General features: G+C 46.2%; 1 protein-coding gene across 1 annotated transcript in view; it reads left to right on the forward strand.

Annotated features, from left to right (window-relative positions):
• The window catches only part of polr1a (RNA polymerase I subunit A), a 91,925-nt gene that overhangs the window by 5,529 nt on the left and 71,448 nt on the right, over window positions 1–14,948 (forward strand). The window contains exons 4-9 of the mRNA XM_084331745.1: window positions 917–1,066; window positions 6,106–6,216; window positions 6,375–6,460; window positions 10,142–10,233; window positions 10,882–10,962; window positions 13,954–14,074. Of these exons, the coding sequence (XP_084187871.1) occupies window positions 917–1,066; window positions 6,106–6,216; window positions 6,375–6,460; window positions 10,142–10,233; window positions 10,882–10,962; window positions 13,954–14,074 (641 nt within the window). The remainder of the gene's footprint in view (window positions 1–916; window positions 1,067–6,105; window positions 6,217–6,374; window positions 6,461–10,141; window positions 10,234–10,881; window positions 10,963–13,953; window positions 14,075–14,948) is intronic.

Below are 14,948 nucleotides of genomic sequence, written 5' to 3' on the forward strand. Positions count from 1 at the left end.
TGGAATGTGAACCGTCCTCTCCTCCCATCAGCAGCGTCATGTCCCCGAAGCCTGTTTTTGGGATTCAAACTTCGTCAGGGTTTTTCGAACGAACGTTCGAACCTTAGTTTTTAATAAATAAAAAAAAAATATATATAATTTATTTTCTTTTCTTTTTTTAATACATATCCTCAAACTAAATCCTCAATTTGAATAAAGGGATTAATCTGATTAAATTAGTATTTTTTTATTAAATCAACTTTCTTTAATGAATATAGCATATTTTTTTATAATATTAGTGTAGCCTAATCTTTATCTGCAACTGTGAAGAAAAAACCCATTGGTTTAAACAGAATGAATAGACGCATAAAAGAAATATAATTTTATTTTATTTTTGTATTTCTTTTTTTATAAAATTTGAATGTTAGAATTTGAATGTTAACGTAACGAACGAACGTTCGAACATTCAGGCTCAGCCTTAATGTCTGGTGTGTCACATGTTGTCCTCTCCTCCCTCAGAAACTCTTTCTGCTGGTGCGTCATGTCTGGTGTGTCACATATTGTCCTCTCCTCCCCTCAGAAACTCTTTCTGCTGGTGCGTCATGTCTGGTGTGTCACATATTGTCCTCTCCTCCCCTCAGAAACTCTTTCTGCTGGTGCGTCATGTCTGGTGTGTCACATATTGTCCTCTCCTCCCCTCAGAAACTCTTTCTGCTGGTGCGTGCGTCCTGTCTGGTGTGTCACATGTCCTCTCCTCCCCTCAGAAACTCTTTCTGCTGGTGCGTCCTGTCTGGTGTGTCACACGTCCTCTCCTCCCCTCAGAAACTCTTCCTGCTGGTGCGTCATGTCTGGTGTGTCACATGTCCTCTCCTCCCCTCAGAAACTCTTCCTGCTGGTGCGTCATGTCTGGTGTGTCACATGTCCTCTCCTCCCTCAGAAACTCTTCCTGCTGGTGCGTGGGTCCTGTCTGATGTGTCACATGTTGACGTGTCCCCGAGCTGCCCTCCACCTGCTGCTCAACCAGCTGGAGCTGCTGGAACACGGAGCTCTGCAGGAGGTCTACGAGACGGAGCAGGTTCTGAACCAGGTGGGTTAGATACCAGATGGGTTCTGAACCAGGTGGGTTAGATACCAGATGGGTTCTGAACCAGGTGGGTTAGATACCAGATGGGTTCTGAACCAGGTGAGTTAGATACCAGATGGGTTCTGAACCAGGTGGGTTAGATACCAGATGGGTTCTGAACCAGGTGGGTTGGATACCAGATGGGTTCTGAACCAGGTGGGTTAGATACCAGATGGGTTCTGAACCAGGTGGGTTAGATACCAGATGGGTTCTGAACCAGGTGGGTTAGATACCAGATGGGTTCTGAACCAGGTGAGTTAGATACCAGATGGGTTCTGAACCAGGTGGGTTAGATACCAGATGGGTTCTGAACCAGGTGAGTTAGATACCAGATGGGTTCTGAACCAGGTGAGTTAGATACCAGATGGGTTCTGAACCAGGTGAGTTAGATACCAGATGATCAGAACGGGTTCTAAACCAGGTGAGTTAGATACCAGATGGGTTCTGAACCAGGTGAGTTAGATACCAGATGGGTTCTGAACCAGGTGAGTTAGATACCAGATGGGTTCTGAACCAGGTGAGTTAGATACCAGATGGGTTCTGAACCAGGTGAGTTAGATACCAGACGGGTTCTGAACCAGGTGAGTTAGATACCAGATGGGTTCTGAACCAGGTGAGTTAGATACCAGATGGGTTCTGAACCAGGTGAGTTAGATACCAGATGGGTTCTGAACCAGGTGAGTTAGATACCAGATGTGTTCTGAACCAGGTGAGTTAGATACCAGATGGGTTCTGAACCAGGTGGGTTAGATACCAGATGGGTTCTGAACCAGGTGAGTTAGATACCAGATGGGTTCTGAACCAGGTGAGTTAGATACCAGATGGGTTCTGAACCAGGTGAGTTAGATACCAGATGGGTTCTGAACCAGGTGAGTTAGATACCAGATGGGTTCTGAACCAGGTGAGTTAGATACCAGATGGGTTCTGAACCAGGTGAGTTAGATACCAGACAGGTTCTGAACCAGGTGGGTTAGATACCAGATGGGTTCTGAACCAGGTGAGTTAGATACCAGATGGGTTCTGAACGGGTTCTAAACCAGGTGAGTTAGATACCAGATGGGTTCTGAACCAGGTGAGTTAGATACCAGATGGGTTCTGAACCAGGTGATTTAGATACCAGATGGGTTCTGAACCAGGTGAGTTAGATACCAGATGGGTTCTGAACCAGGTGAGTTAGATACCAGATGGGTTCTGAACCAGGTGAGTTAGATACCAGATGGGTTCTGAACCAGGTGAGTTAGATACCAGATGGGTTCTGAACCAGGTGAGTTAGATACCAGATGGGTTCTGAACCAGGTGAGTTAGATACCAGATGATCAGAACGGGTTCTAAACCAGGTGAGTTAGATACCAGATGGGTTCTGAACCAGGTGAGTTAGATACCAGACAGGTTCTGAACCAGGTGAGTTAGATACCAGATGGGTTCTGAACCAGGTGAGTTAGATACCAGATGGGTTCTGAACCAGGTGAGTTAGATACCAGATGGGTTCTGAACCAGGTGAGTTAGATACCAGATGGGTTCTGAACCAGGTGGGTTAGATACCAGATGGGTTCTGAACCAGGTGAATTAGATACCAGATGGGTTCTGAACCAGGTGAGTTAGATACCAGATGGGTTCTGAACCAGGTGAGTTAGATACCAGATGGGTTCTGAACCAGGTGAGTTAGATACCAGACAGGTTCTGAACCAGGTGAGTTAGATACCAGATGGGTTCTGAACCAGGTGAGTTAGATACCGGATGGGTTCTGAACCAGGTGAGTTAGATACCAGATGATCAGAACAGGTTCTAGACCAGGTGAGTTAGATACCAGATGGGTTCTGAACCAGGTGAGTTAGATACCAGACAGGTTCTGAACCAGGTGAGTTAGATACCAGATGGGTTCTGAACCAGGTGAGTTAGATACCAGATGATCAGAACGGGTTCTAAACCAGGTGAGTTAGATACCAGATGGGTTCTGAACCAGGTGAGTTAGATACCAGATGGGTTCTAAACCAGGTGAGTTAGATACCAGATGATCAGAACGGGTTCTAAACCAGGTGAGTTAGATACCAGATGGGTTCTGAACCAGGTGAGTTAGATACCAGATGGGTTCTGAACCAGGTGAGTTAGATACCAGATGGGTTCTGAACCAGGTGAGTTAGATACCAGATGGGTTCTGAACCAGGTGAGTTAGATACCAGACAGGTTCTGAACCAGGTGAGTTAGATACCAGATGGGTTCTGAACCAGGTGAGTTAGATACCAGATGGGTTCTAAACCAGGTGAGTTAGATACCAGATGATCAGAACGGGTTCTAAACCAGGTGAGTTAGATACCAGATGGGTTCTGAACCAGGTGAGTTAGATACCAGATGGGTTCTGAACCAGGTGAGTTAGATACCAGATGGGTTCTGAACCAGGTGAGTTAGATACCAGATGGGTTCTGAACCAGGTGAGTTAGATACCAGATGGGTTCTTAACCAGGTGAGTTAGATACCAGATGGGTTCTGAACCAGGTGAGTTAGATACCAGATGGGTTCTGAACCAGGTGAGTTAGATACCAGACAGGTTCTGAACCAGGTGAGTTAGATACCAGATGGGTTCTGAACCAGGTACCAGGTGAGTTAGATACCAGATGGGTTCTGAACCAGGTGAGTTAGATACCAGATGGGTTCTGAACCAGGTGAGTTAGATACCAGATGGGTTCTGAACCAGGTGAGTTAGATACCAGATGGGTTCTGAACCAGGTGAGTTAGATACCAGATGGGTTCTGAACCAGGTGAGTTAGATACCAGATGGGTTCTGAACCAGGTGAGTTAGATACCAGATGGGTTCTGAACCAGGTGGGTTAGATACCAGATGGGTTCTGAACCAGGTGAGTTAGATACCAGATGGGTTCTGAACCAGGTGAGTTAGATACCAGATTGGTTCTGAACCAGGTGAGTTAGATACCAGATGGGTTCTAAACCAGGTGAGTTGGATACCAGATGGGTTCTGAACCAGGTGAGTTAGATACCAGATGGGTTCTGAACCAGGTGAATTAGATACCAGATGGGTTCTGAACCAGGTGAGTTAGATACCAGATGATCAGAACGGGTTCTAAACCAGGTGAGTTAGATACCAGATGGGTTCTGAACCAGGTGAGTTAGATACCAGATGGGTTCTGAACCAGGTGAGTTAGATACCAGATGGGTTCTGAACCAGGTGAGTTAGATACCAGACAGGTTCTGAACCAGGTGAGTTAGATACCAGATGGGTTCTGAACCAGGTGAGTTAGATACCAGATGGGTTCTGAACCAGGTGAGTTAGATACCAGATGGGTTCTGAACCAGGTGAGTTAGATACCAGATGGGTTCTGAACCAGGTGAGTTAGATACCAGATGGGTTCTGAACCAGGTGAGTTAGATACCAGATGGGTTCTGAACCAGGTGAGTTAGATACCAGATTGGTTCTGAACCAGGTGAGTTAGATACCAGATGGGTTCTAAACCAGGTGAGTTAGATACCAGATGGGTTCTGAACCAGGTGAGTTAGATACCAGATGGGTTCTGAACCAGGTGAGTTAGATACCAGATGGGTTCTGAACCAGGTGAGTTAGATACCAGATGGGTTCTGAACCAGGTGAGTTAGATACCAGATGATCAGAACGGGTTCTAAACCAGGTGAGTTAGATACCAGATGGGTTCTAAACCAGGTGAGTTAGATACCAGATGGGTTCTAAACCAGGTGAGTTAGATACCAGATGGGTTCTGAACCAGGTGAGTTAGATACCAGATGATCAGAACAGGTTCTAGACCAGGTGAGTTAGATACCAGATGGGTTCTAAACCAGGTGAGTTAGATACCAGATGATCAGAACGGGTTCTAAACCAGGTGAGTTAGATACCAGATGATCAGAACAGGTTCTAGACCAGGTGGGTTAGATACCAGATGGGTTCTGAACCAGGTGAGTTAGATACCAGATGGGTTCTGAACCAGGTGAGTTAGATACCAGATGGGTTCTGAACCAGGTGAGTTAGATACCAGATGATCAGAACGGGTTCTAAACCAGGTGAGTTAGATACCAGATGGGTTCTGAACCAGGTGAGTTAGATACCAGATGGGTTCTGAACCAGGTGAGTTAGATACCAGATGATCAGAACAGGTTCTAGACCAGGTGAGTTAGACCAGATGATCAGAACAGGTTCTAAACCAGGTGAGTTAGATATCAGATGATCAGAACAGGTTCTAAACCAGGTGAGTTACTGTAGATACCAGATGATCAGAACAGGTTCTGAACCAGGTGAGTTAGATACCACATGATCAGAATGGGTACTAAACCGGGTAGTCTTGCTGCGGTAGTCTGTGATTATGATATCGTATTTTATTATTATTATTACTACACACACCCACACCACATTCCCTGCACCATTCTGTTCTTGCTATTATCCCTCTTTCCTTTACTGATTCAGTAGCCCGGCCAATGGTGCTAAACGTGTTATCAAGCATGTAAATCGGACAACATTATAAACTGAACGTTTATAACTTTTACAAGCTATTTTCAGGTTTCACTTTCACTTCGTTTTAACTTCACGTGAAGGAGAGAAAGAAGGCTCTAGAGGTGACACGACAGTGGAGGATTCTGAAATATTTCTGATACAATTTCGTCAGCTAGCTCCGTTTGTAAATACTTCAGATTTTTATCAACTCGTGGGGTTAGGTAGGTCTTTTAGCTCTGGCTTGTCGTTTGCGTTCGCCATACTATGAGGCTAAATTACAGGGAAAAAAACTGCCACATCCGGCCTTTTGCACAAGTAATATTTTGGGAGGGGGGGGGGACTTGGGAGTTTTTAATAAAGTTCCACACGCAAAAAAGTTCTGCATGTGCGTTCCGTTAGTGGTTAAAGTAACGTTACATTTGTTCCATACACAATGCGTACTGAACCGAAGGTACCGGAACGGTTTGGTACGAATATGTATACTGTTACACCCCTACCATATGGTCTTTTTAATGTCCTAGTGTGTGTGTGTTGTGTGTGTGTGTTTTAGTTCCTGGAGGCGAATGCCAAGGCCAGTGGCACAGAAATCCAAGCTGTTCTTCGAGAGTTCACCCAGAAAATTATCGCCACCAAGCCTGGAGACATACACCACAACAAACCAGTTAGTATATTCACACACACACAGTATACAGTGCACATTGTTTTTGGTGACATTGTCAAGAGTGTGATTCTACTAAGTGTGTGTGTGTGTGTGTGTGTGTGTGTGTGTGTGTGTGTGTGTGTATGTGTGTGTGTGTGTGTATGTGTATGCACGTACAGATAAAGCACCTGTATGATAAGAAGAACTGTCTGGTCAACAGCTTTTGGAGAATCAACATGACGTCCAAGAAGTGTCCCAACTGCAGGTAAAGCAGCCACACAGATATGACCCTAGCTAGGGAAATACCGTTCTAGGTATGGTCCTAAGCAGGGTCATATTGGTCTGGTCCTAGCTAGGGTAATACCTGTCTGGTTCTAGCTAGGGTAATACCTGTCTGGTCCTAGCTAGGGTCATATCTGTCTGGTCCTAGCTAGGGTAATACCTGTCTGGTCCTAGCTAGGGTCATACCTGTCTGGTCCTAGCTAGGGTAATACCTGTCTGGTCCTAGCTAGGGTCATATCTGTCTGGTCCTAGCTAGGCTCATATCTGTCTGGTCCTAGCTAGGGTCATATCTGCCTGGTCCTAGCTAGGGTCATATCTGCCTGGTCCTAGCTAGGGTAATACCTGCCTGGTCCTAGATAGGGTCATACCTGTCTGGTCCTAGCTAGGGTCATATCTGTCTGGTCCTAGCTAGGGTCATACCTGTCTGGTCCTAGCTAGGGTCATATCTGTCTGGTCCTAGCTAGGGTCATACCTGTCTGGTCCTAGCTAGGGTAATACCTGTCTGGTCCTAGCTAGGGTAATACCTGCCTGGTCCTAGCTAGGGTCATATCTGTCTGGTCCTAGCTAGGGTCATACCTGTCTGGTCCTAGCTAGGGTCATACCTGTCTGGTCCTAGCTAGGGTCATACCTGTCTGGTCCTAGCTAGGGTCATACCTGTCTGGTCCTAGCTAGGGTCATACCTGTCTGGTCCTAGCTAGGGTCATACCTGTCTGGTCCTAGCTAGGGTCATACCTGTCTGGTCCTAGCTAGGGTCATACCTGTCTGGTCCTAGCTAGGGTCATACCTGTCTGGTCCTAGCTAGGGTCATACCTGTCTGGTCCTAGCTAGGGTCATACCTGTCTGGTCCTAGCTAGGGTCATATCTGTCTGGTCCTAGCTAGGGTCATACCTGTCTGGTCCTAGCTAGGGTCATACCTGTCTGGTCCTAGCTAGGGTCATACCTGTCTGGTCCTAGCTAGGGTCATACCTGTCTGGTCCTAGCTAGGGTCATACCTGTCTGGTCCTAGCTAGGGTCATATCTGTCTGGTCCTAGCTAGGGTCATACCTGTCTGGTCCTAGCTAGGGTCATACCTGTCTGGTCCTAGCTAGGGTCATACCTGTCTGGTCCTAGCTAGGGTCATACCTGTCTGGTCCTAGCTAGGGTCATACCTGTCTGGTCCTAGATAGGGTAATACCTGTCTGGTCCTAGATAGGGTAATACCTGTCTGGTCCTAGCTAGGGTCATACCTGTCTGGTCCTAGCTAGGGTAATACCTGTCTGGTCCTAGCTAGGGTCATATCTGTCTGGTCCTAGCTAGGGTCATATCTGTCTGGTCCTAGATAGGGTCATATCTCAGGTCCTAGCTAGGGTAGGTCCTGGTCCCGTCAGGATTACTGTAGCTAGGACCAGACATATATTTTGGGACAATGATTATTAGCGCATATTTCCCTGCATTTATGCGTCAGCCTAATTCAATTCAATTCAATAAAAAAAAAACTTTATTAGTCCCACAAGGGGCAATTTAAAGTGGAGATGAAGCATAGCGATAAATACATATTCATAGCATCACATTAGTATTTAGATAAGCCACAGAAAAAATCACGTTATAAAAATAAGCAGTTTCTAAGAAAAAACGATTTGTTATGTGCATTTTTGAAGCATTTATCATTATGGGCGCGGCCATTTTGTTGCTGACGTCATGAGGCTGGTTTGGTGTATACACTGCTGGTTAGCTGCCTATAGTGAATGGGTCAGTCAGTAAATAAAATGTTGCCTACAAAACAACGGGACCGTGGTGGTTCTGTTTGTATTGCTCCTGGCTGTTCAAACTAATTTTACCATGTGAGAGAGAGGAAAGTTGGTTAATTTCCACAAACTACCAGTGAAAAAAACAGTGTTGTTGGCACGTTGGCTCAGGCTGGCTGCACTCAGGCGGCGCGACCAGCGTGTTGGACAGGGAAGGAGGATCTGCAGAGAACACTTCATTGCCTCGGATTATGTTGTTGGGGGTGGGATGTTTGTCCAGAAGACCACTAATCAGCTGAAGCCGGACGCGGTTCCCTCGGTCTTCGACAGACAGACCGGCCCAGGCAGTTCAGCGTCGCGGAGCATTCAGCCTGCTGGCTACCTAGCTCCACTTCAACCAGCGTCGCGGAGCATTCAGCCTGCTGGCTACACAGCTTGTCGGTGTGCTAATAGCCTCGGCAAGCTAACGGTAGCTGGCTACACAGCTTGTCGGTGTGCTAATAGCCTCGGCAAGCTAACGGTAGCTGGCTACACAGCTTGTCGGTGTGCTAATAGCCTCTGCAAGCTAACGGTAGCTAGCTCCAGCAGCTTGTCGGTGTGCTAATAGCCTCGGCAAGCTAACGGTAGCTGGCTCCAGGCTATTAGCACATCGACAAGCTGCTGGAGCTCCCGACGCTCGGCTGGTTGAAGTGGAGCTGTGTAGCCAGCAGGCTGAATGCTCCACGACGCTGGTTGAAGTGGATCTAGGTAGCCAGCAGGCTGAATGCTCCGCGACGCTGGTTGAAGTGGATCTAGGTAGCCAGCAGGCTGAATGCTCCGCGACGCTGGTTGAAGTGGATCTGGTAGCCAGCAGGCTGAATGCTCCGCGACGCTGGTTGAAGTGGATCTGGTAGCCAGCAGGCTGAATGCTCCGCGACGCTGAACTGCCTGGGCCGGTCTGTCTGTCGAAGACTGAGGGAACCGCGTCCGGCTTCAGCTGATTAGTGGTCTTCTGGACAAACATTCCACCCCAACAACATAATCCGAGGCAATGAAGTGTTCGCTGCAGATCCTCCTTCCCTGTCCAACAGGCTGGTCGCGCCGCCTGAGTGCAGCCAGCCTGAGCCAACGTGCCAACAACACTGTTTTTTTCACTGGTAGTTTGTGGAAATTAACCAACTTTCCTCTCTTTCACACGGTAAAATTAGTTTGAACAGCCAGGAGCAATACAAACAGAACCACCGCGGTCCTGTTGTTTTGTAGGCAACATTTTATTTACTGACTGACCCATTCACTATAGGCAGCTAACCAGCAGTGTATACACCAAACCAGCCCCATGACGTCAGCCATGACGTCAGCAACAAAATGGCGGCGCCCATGTTGAAAACAGGGATATTATATTTGATTTTTCAGACAAATAAGATAGATTTCACATTTGATTATAGAACCCTGTCTTACACAAGGTACACAACAAACAAACTAGGATCACATTGTTCACTGCTTCATCTCCACTTTAAGGCATGAATACGGCAAACGGCTGCACTTATACACATCCAAGACAGAACAGGGGACACGAGACGTACCTGCCAATGTAAGCACCAGCATGTTCTCCACGTAGTAGTATTGCTGCTTGTGGATAAATAAATTAAGAACATATTAATTGTGGCGTGTGTGTGTGTGTGTCTGTGTGTGTGTGTGTGTGTCTGTGTGTATGTGTGTGTGTGTATGTGTGTGTGTGTGTGTGTGTGTGTGTGTGTGTGTGTGTCTGTGTCTGTGTGTGTCTGTGTGTGTGTGTCTGTGTGTGTGTGTCTGTGTCTGTGTCTGTGTGTGTGTGTGTGTGTGTGTGTGTGTGTGTGTGTGTGTGTGTGTGTGTGTGTGTGTGTGTGTGTGTGTGTGTGTGTGTGTGTGTGTGTGTGTGTGTGTGTGTGTGTGTGTGTGTGTGTGTGTGTGTGTGTGTGTAGGAATGGGAAGTCCGTGGTGCGTCGGGAGCACAACAGTAAGCTGATCGTCACCACGCCCGCTCGCACTCTGACGCCCGAAGACGACGTGGAAGGCATGTTATACAAAATGCACTTAACCCTGTCACATGTGTAATTACAAACTGACTGTAGTGTACATGTGAAATGACAAACTGACTGTAGTGTACATGTGAAATGACAAACTGACTGTAGTGTACATGTGAAATGACAAACTGACTGTAGTGTGCATGTGAAATTACACTGTCTCACTGTAGTGTACATGTGAAATGACTGACTGTAGTGTGCATGTGAAATGACTGACTGTAGTGTGCATGTGAAAGTACACTGCCTCACTGTAGTGTACATGTGAAATGACACTGTCTCACTGTAGTGTACATGTGAAAGTACACTGCCTCACTGTAGTGTACATGTGAAATGACACTGTCTCACTGTAGTGTACATGTGAAAGTACACTGCCTCACTGTAGTGTACATGTGAAATGACACTGTCTCACTGTAGTGTACATGTGAAAGTACACTGCCTCACTGTAGTGTACATGTGAAATGACACTGTCTCACTGTAGTGTACATGTGAAAGTACACTGCCTCACTGTAGTGTACATGTGAAATGACACTGTCTGACTGTACTGAACAAGACAACAATTTTCTTTCATGTAATCCCCCCCCTCCCCCCACACACACACAATTGTAAAGTCGTAATTGTTGTTGTTGTTGTTCTTGTAGGGGACATAATGGCTGGGAAGAGAGGTTATCTGACTCCCTCTATAACCAGAGACCACATCAACGCGCTGTGGCAGAAGGAAGGTATGCTGACTGACTGACTGGTTATAGATGGTTGACATAGATGAGTTAAAACAAACGTGGTATATTAACATATGCCGTCACAGATCCATGCAAAGGTATGCATTTTTGCCATACTGTTGTGATATCTATGATATCTATGATTTCATTTACACCGGAAAAAGACAAATACTGTCAAACACCTTAAAAAACAAGTTGCATATTGTTATTTTGACCACATCGCCCAGCCGTACAGCTTGGGTTCACTAGAGCTTGGCCTCGCAGCTCACCTCGGTGGCACCTGTTTGCATCCTTTATAGACAACATTGAGGTTTATTATTTGTAAATGTATTTTTCCAAAAACAGAAAACAAAAAGAACAGCATGCATATATATATATATAGACATGCATACAGGGATAGTTTTGGACATTTTCAACATTTTGTTGTGGTATTGGTCGGTGGTGGAAGAAGTACACAGTTCCTTTACTTAAGGAAAAGTAGAAATACTCAGATAAATGAGTACTCTGGTAAGAGTAAAAGTCCTCCATTCAAATTTGACATAAGTAAAAGTAGAGACGTATTTGCTATTGAATGTACTTAAGTATCTAAAGTAAAAGTACACATTCGTATATATTAGGGGTGTAACGGTACACAAAAACCACGGTTCGGTACGTACCTCGGTTTTGAAGTCAAGGTTCGGTACGGGTTTTCGGTACAGTGGGGGGAAAGTTTGGCTTTCCATGTTCCACTCAGGGGTGATGTAGTGTGCAGTAACTAATTGTACTTGTAGGGCTGTCAACGAATATTCTATATTGAAATTAATAATCGACTTGTAAAGAAAAGAAATAATAATAATAATTATATTAGATTGTGAAAAAAAACAGCCCCCGGTGGGCGGTTAACATACCGTTGTATTCGTTCGGTACACACTACAGCCGTTCGGTACGGTACGGTACACACTGAAACGGTTCGGTTCAGTACGGATACGTGTACCTTTACACCCCTAGTATATATTAGGTTGTATTAAATACTTGCCAGTAGTGTAGTGGATGCAGAGCTATTATCTTACTGGCAGAGTCCCTTGGTCGGAGTTCTGACCGGGTATCCAAGCGAAACAAAAGCAAACAGGGTCTTGAAACCAAAACGTTTTCATCCACAACATGCAGGCAAAAGAGTTACCTAAAGACCTGTTCGCTGTATACACACATACCGTGTTCGAGCCAATCAGCAATATCAACTGAGTCACGTGACTAAGTTGCCCCTATACCTGCGTGAGCTGCTGCGCTAAAAAAGTATGACAGGGCTCTATGGAGAAAGCATGACACTCCCCTGACTAGAAGTAGTTTCAAACGAAAACGACTGGATGTCACTTAGCCAAATCAGCAGCAGGGCTGTGCGTGTGAGTCTGTCACCTTTTACATACCTAGCTTTGGCATGGAGTGATTGTTTTAGATCGCTAGCATGGCTAACAAATGCTAATATATTGTAGTCTGCCCCGTTGTTCTGACCAGGATCACGTTCCTTTTGCCCCCTTGATGCGCACGCACACTGAGCCTGACGTGGACAGCGAACAGGTCTATTACTAACACAGCATCATCGTCCTCCAGCTCTATGAGTTCTGATATCGCATGGCACTATTTCTTTCCTTGAAAAAAGCCGGTGTATTGCTACTACACTCTGGAGCCGTTTCACAGGTAACACGGCCTGTCGGCTGTTTCACAGTTAACCCTTTGCCTGTATGTTGTGGTGTGATTGTGAATTCAAACTCTTTGCTTTCGTGACCCCGTTTCTGCCGTTTGCAGTCTGTCTAAAGCTTCCCGGTTTGCTCAGAACCCAGACAGAACTCTGACCACAGGACTCCGTAAGTCCGCTAATAGATTTGAATCCACTACACTAATGACAAGTATTTCATAAAACCTAATGTTAAAAAAATCCAAACTATCCCTTTAAAAAACCCACCCACCCAAAGGGACCTTCATTTAGTTTTTTAGTTTTTTGTGCTGCATTGTCATGCATTGAGTTTAATTCAGTTGAGGACACACATAGGCCTTTCACACCGGTTCCCGAACGTAATCTCGAACCGGCCGGCACGTTCACACCGGGAATAATTGGTTGGGAACATGACGGAGGCTTTAGTTCGGCCCTCTAAGAAAACACTGAGCACCGATCTTTCATGTTCCAAACCAATTACTCGCAGTGTGAACGCGCCGGCCGGTACGAGATTATGTTCGGGAACCGTCTCCGGCACGGAGCCCGGCCGGTGTGAAAGGCCTAAGAGTGGTGAAAGGCCTAAGAGTGGTGAAAGGCCTAAGAGTGGTGAAAGGCCTAAGAGTGGTGAAAGGCCTAAGAGTGGTGAAAGGCCTAAGAGTGGTGAAAGGCCTAAGAGTGGTGAAAGGCCTAAGAGTGGTGAAAGGCCTAAGAGTGGTGAAAGGCCTAAGAGTGGTGAAAGGCCTAAGAGTGGTGAAAGGCCTAAGAGTGGTGAAAGGCCTAAGAGTGGTGAAAGGCCTAAGAGTGGTGAAAGGCCTAAGAGTGGTGAAAGGCCTAAGAGTGGTGAAAGGCCTAAGAGTGGTGAAAGGCCTAAGAGTGGTGAAAGGCCTAAGAGTGGTGAAAGGCCTAAGAGTGGTGAAAGGCCTAAGAGTGGTGAAAGGCCTAAGAGTGGTGAAAGGCCTAAGAGTGGTGAAAGGCCTAAGAGTGGTGAAAGGCCTAAGAGTGGTGAAAGGCCTAAGAGTGGTGAAAGGCCTAAGAGTGGTGAAAGGCCTAAGAGTGGTGAAAGGCCTAAGAGTGGTGAAAGGCCTAAGAGTGGTGAAAGGCCTAAGAGTGGTGAAAGGCCTAAGAGTGGTGAAAGGCCTAAGAGTGGTGAAAGGCCTAAGAGTGGTGAAAGGCCTAAGAGTGGTGAAAGGCCTAAGAGTGGTGAAAGGCCTAAGAGTGGTGAAAGCTATAGTACCCATAGTTTACAAAATCACTTTGAATGTTTTTGACAAGAATATTTTAGGAAATGGGTTTCCCCTCTCCAGGTTTCTTCCTGAAGTGTCTGTTCTCTGGGCTGGAGGAGGGGCCACAGAGAGGGGCGGAGTCACAGCAATCATTCTATCCCGATCTGTTCTTCCTGGAACTGATGGTGGTCCCACCCTCCAGGTAACACACACACACACACACACACACACACACACACACACACACACACACACACACACACACACACACACACACACACCATTTTGCTGTGAACATTCAAGACCCCATAGAGGACATTTCCTCTAGCCACAATCAGGCCAAATGTATCTCCTGACCTGCTACTCATACAGTCACAAAAGCTGATGTGAATATTCATGACCCTGGGGAAAAAAGACTTTATGAAGAGAGACACAAGAATGCTAGCAAGAATACAGGGCTCTAAAAAAATTGCAATGTCGGTTGGTCGGTCCAACCACTTTGTTCCAGTCGGGTGTAAGGCGCTTCGACCCTGGTCTGTTAATGCCGTAACACAGAATTCTACTATTAACACACCGGTCTGTGTTCTAGTACACTTGTGGAGATGAAGCAGTTACTCAGGAAGACTTGTAGCCTTAAAGGGGAACTACACCCAATTTAAGACTCTTAATGTCTAAGACGGTCCAAAAATAGTAGTGACCACGAGCAACTACAACTAGAGCGCTGAGCAACTACAACTACAGGGCTGAGCAACTACAACTAGAGCGCTGAGCAACTACAACTAGAGGGCTGAGCAACTACAACTAGAGCGCTGAGCAACTACAACTAGAGGGCTGAGCAACTACAACTAGAGGGCTGAGCAACTACAACTAGAGCGCTGAGCAACTACAACTAGAGCGCTGAGCAACTACAACTAGAGCGCTGAGCAACTACAACTAGAGGGCTGAGCAACTACAACTAGAGGGCTGAGCAACTACAACTAGAGGGCTGAGCAACTACAACTAGAGGGCTGAGCAACTACAACTAGAGGGCTGAGCAACTACAACTAGAGCGCTGAGCAACTACAACTAGAGGGCTG

This window comes from Notolepis coatsorum (assembly GCF_963971535.1).
Source record: "Notolepis coatsorum genome assembly, chromosome: 16".
Classification (NCBI taxonomy): domain Eukaryota; kingdom Metazoa; phylum Chordata; class Actinopteri; order Aulopiformes; family Paralepididae; genus Notolepis; species Notolepis coatsorum.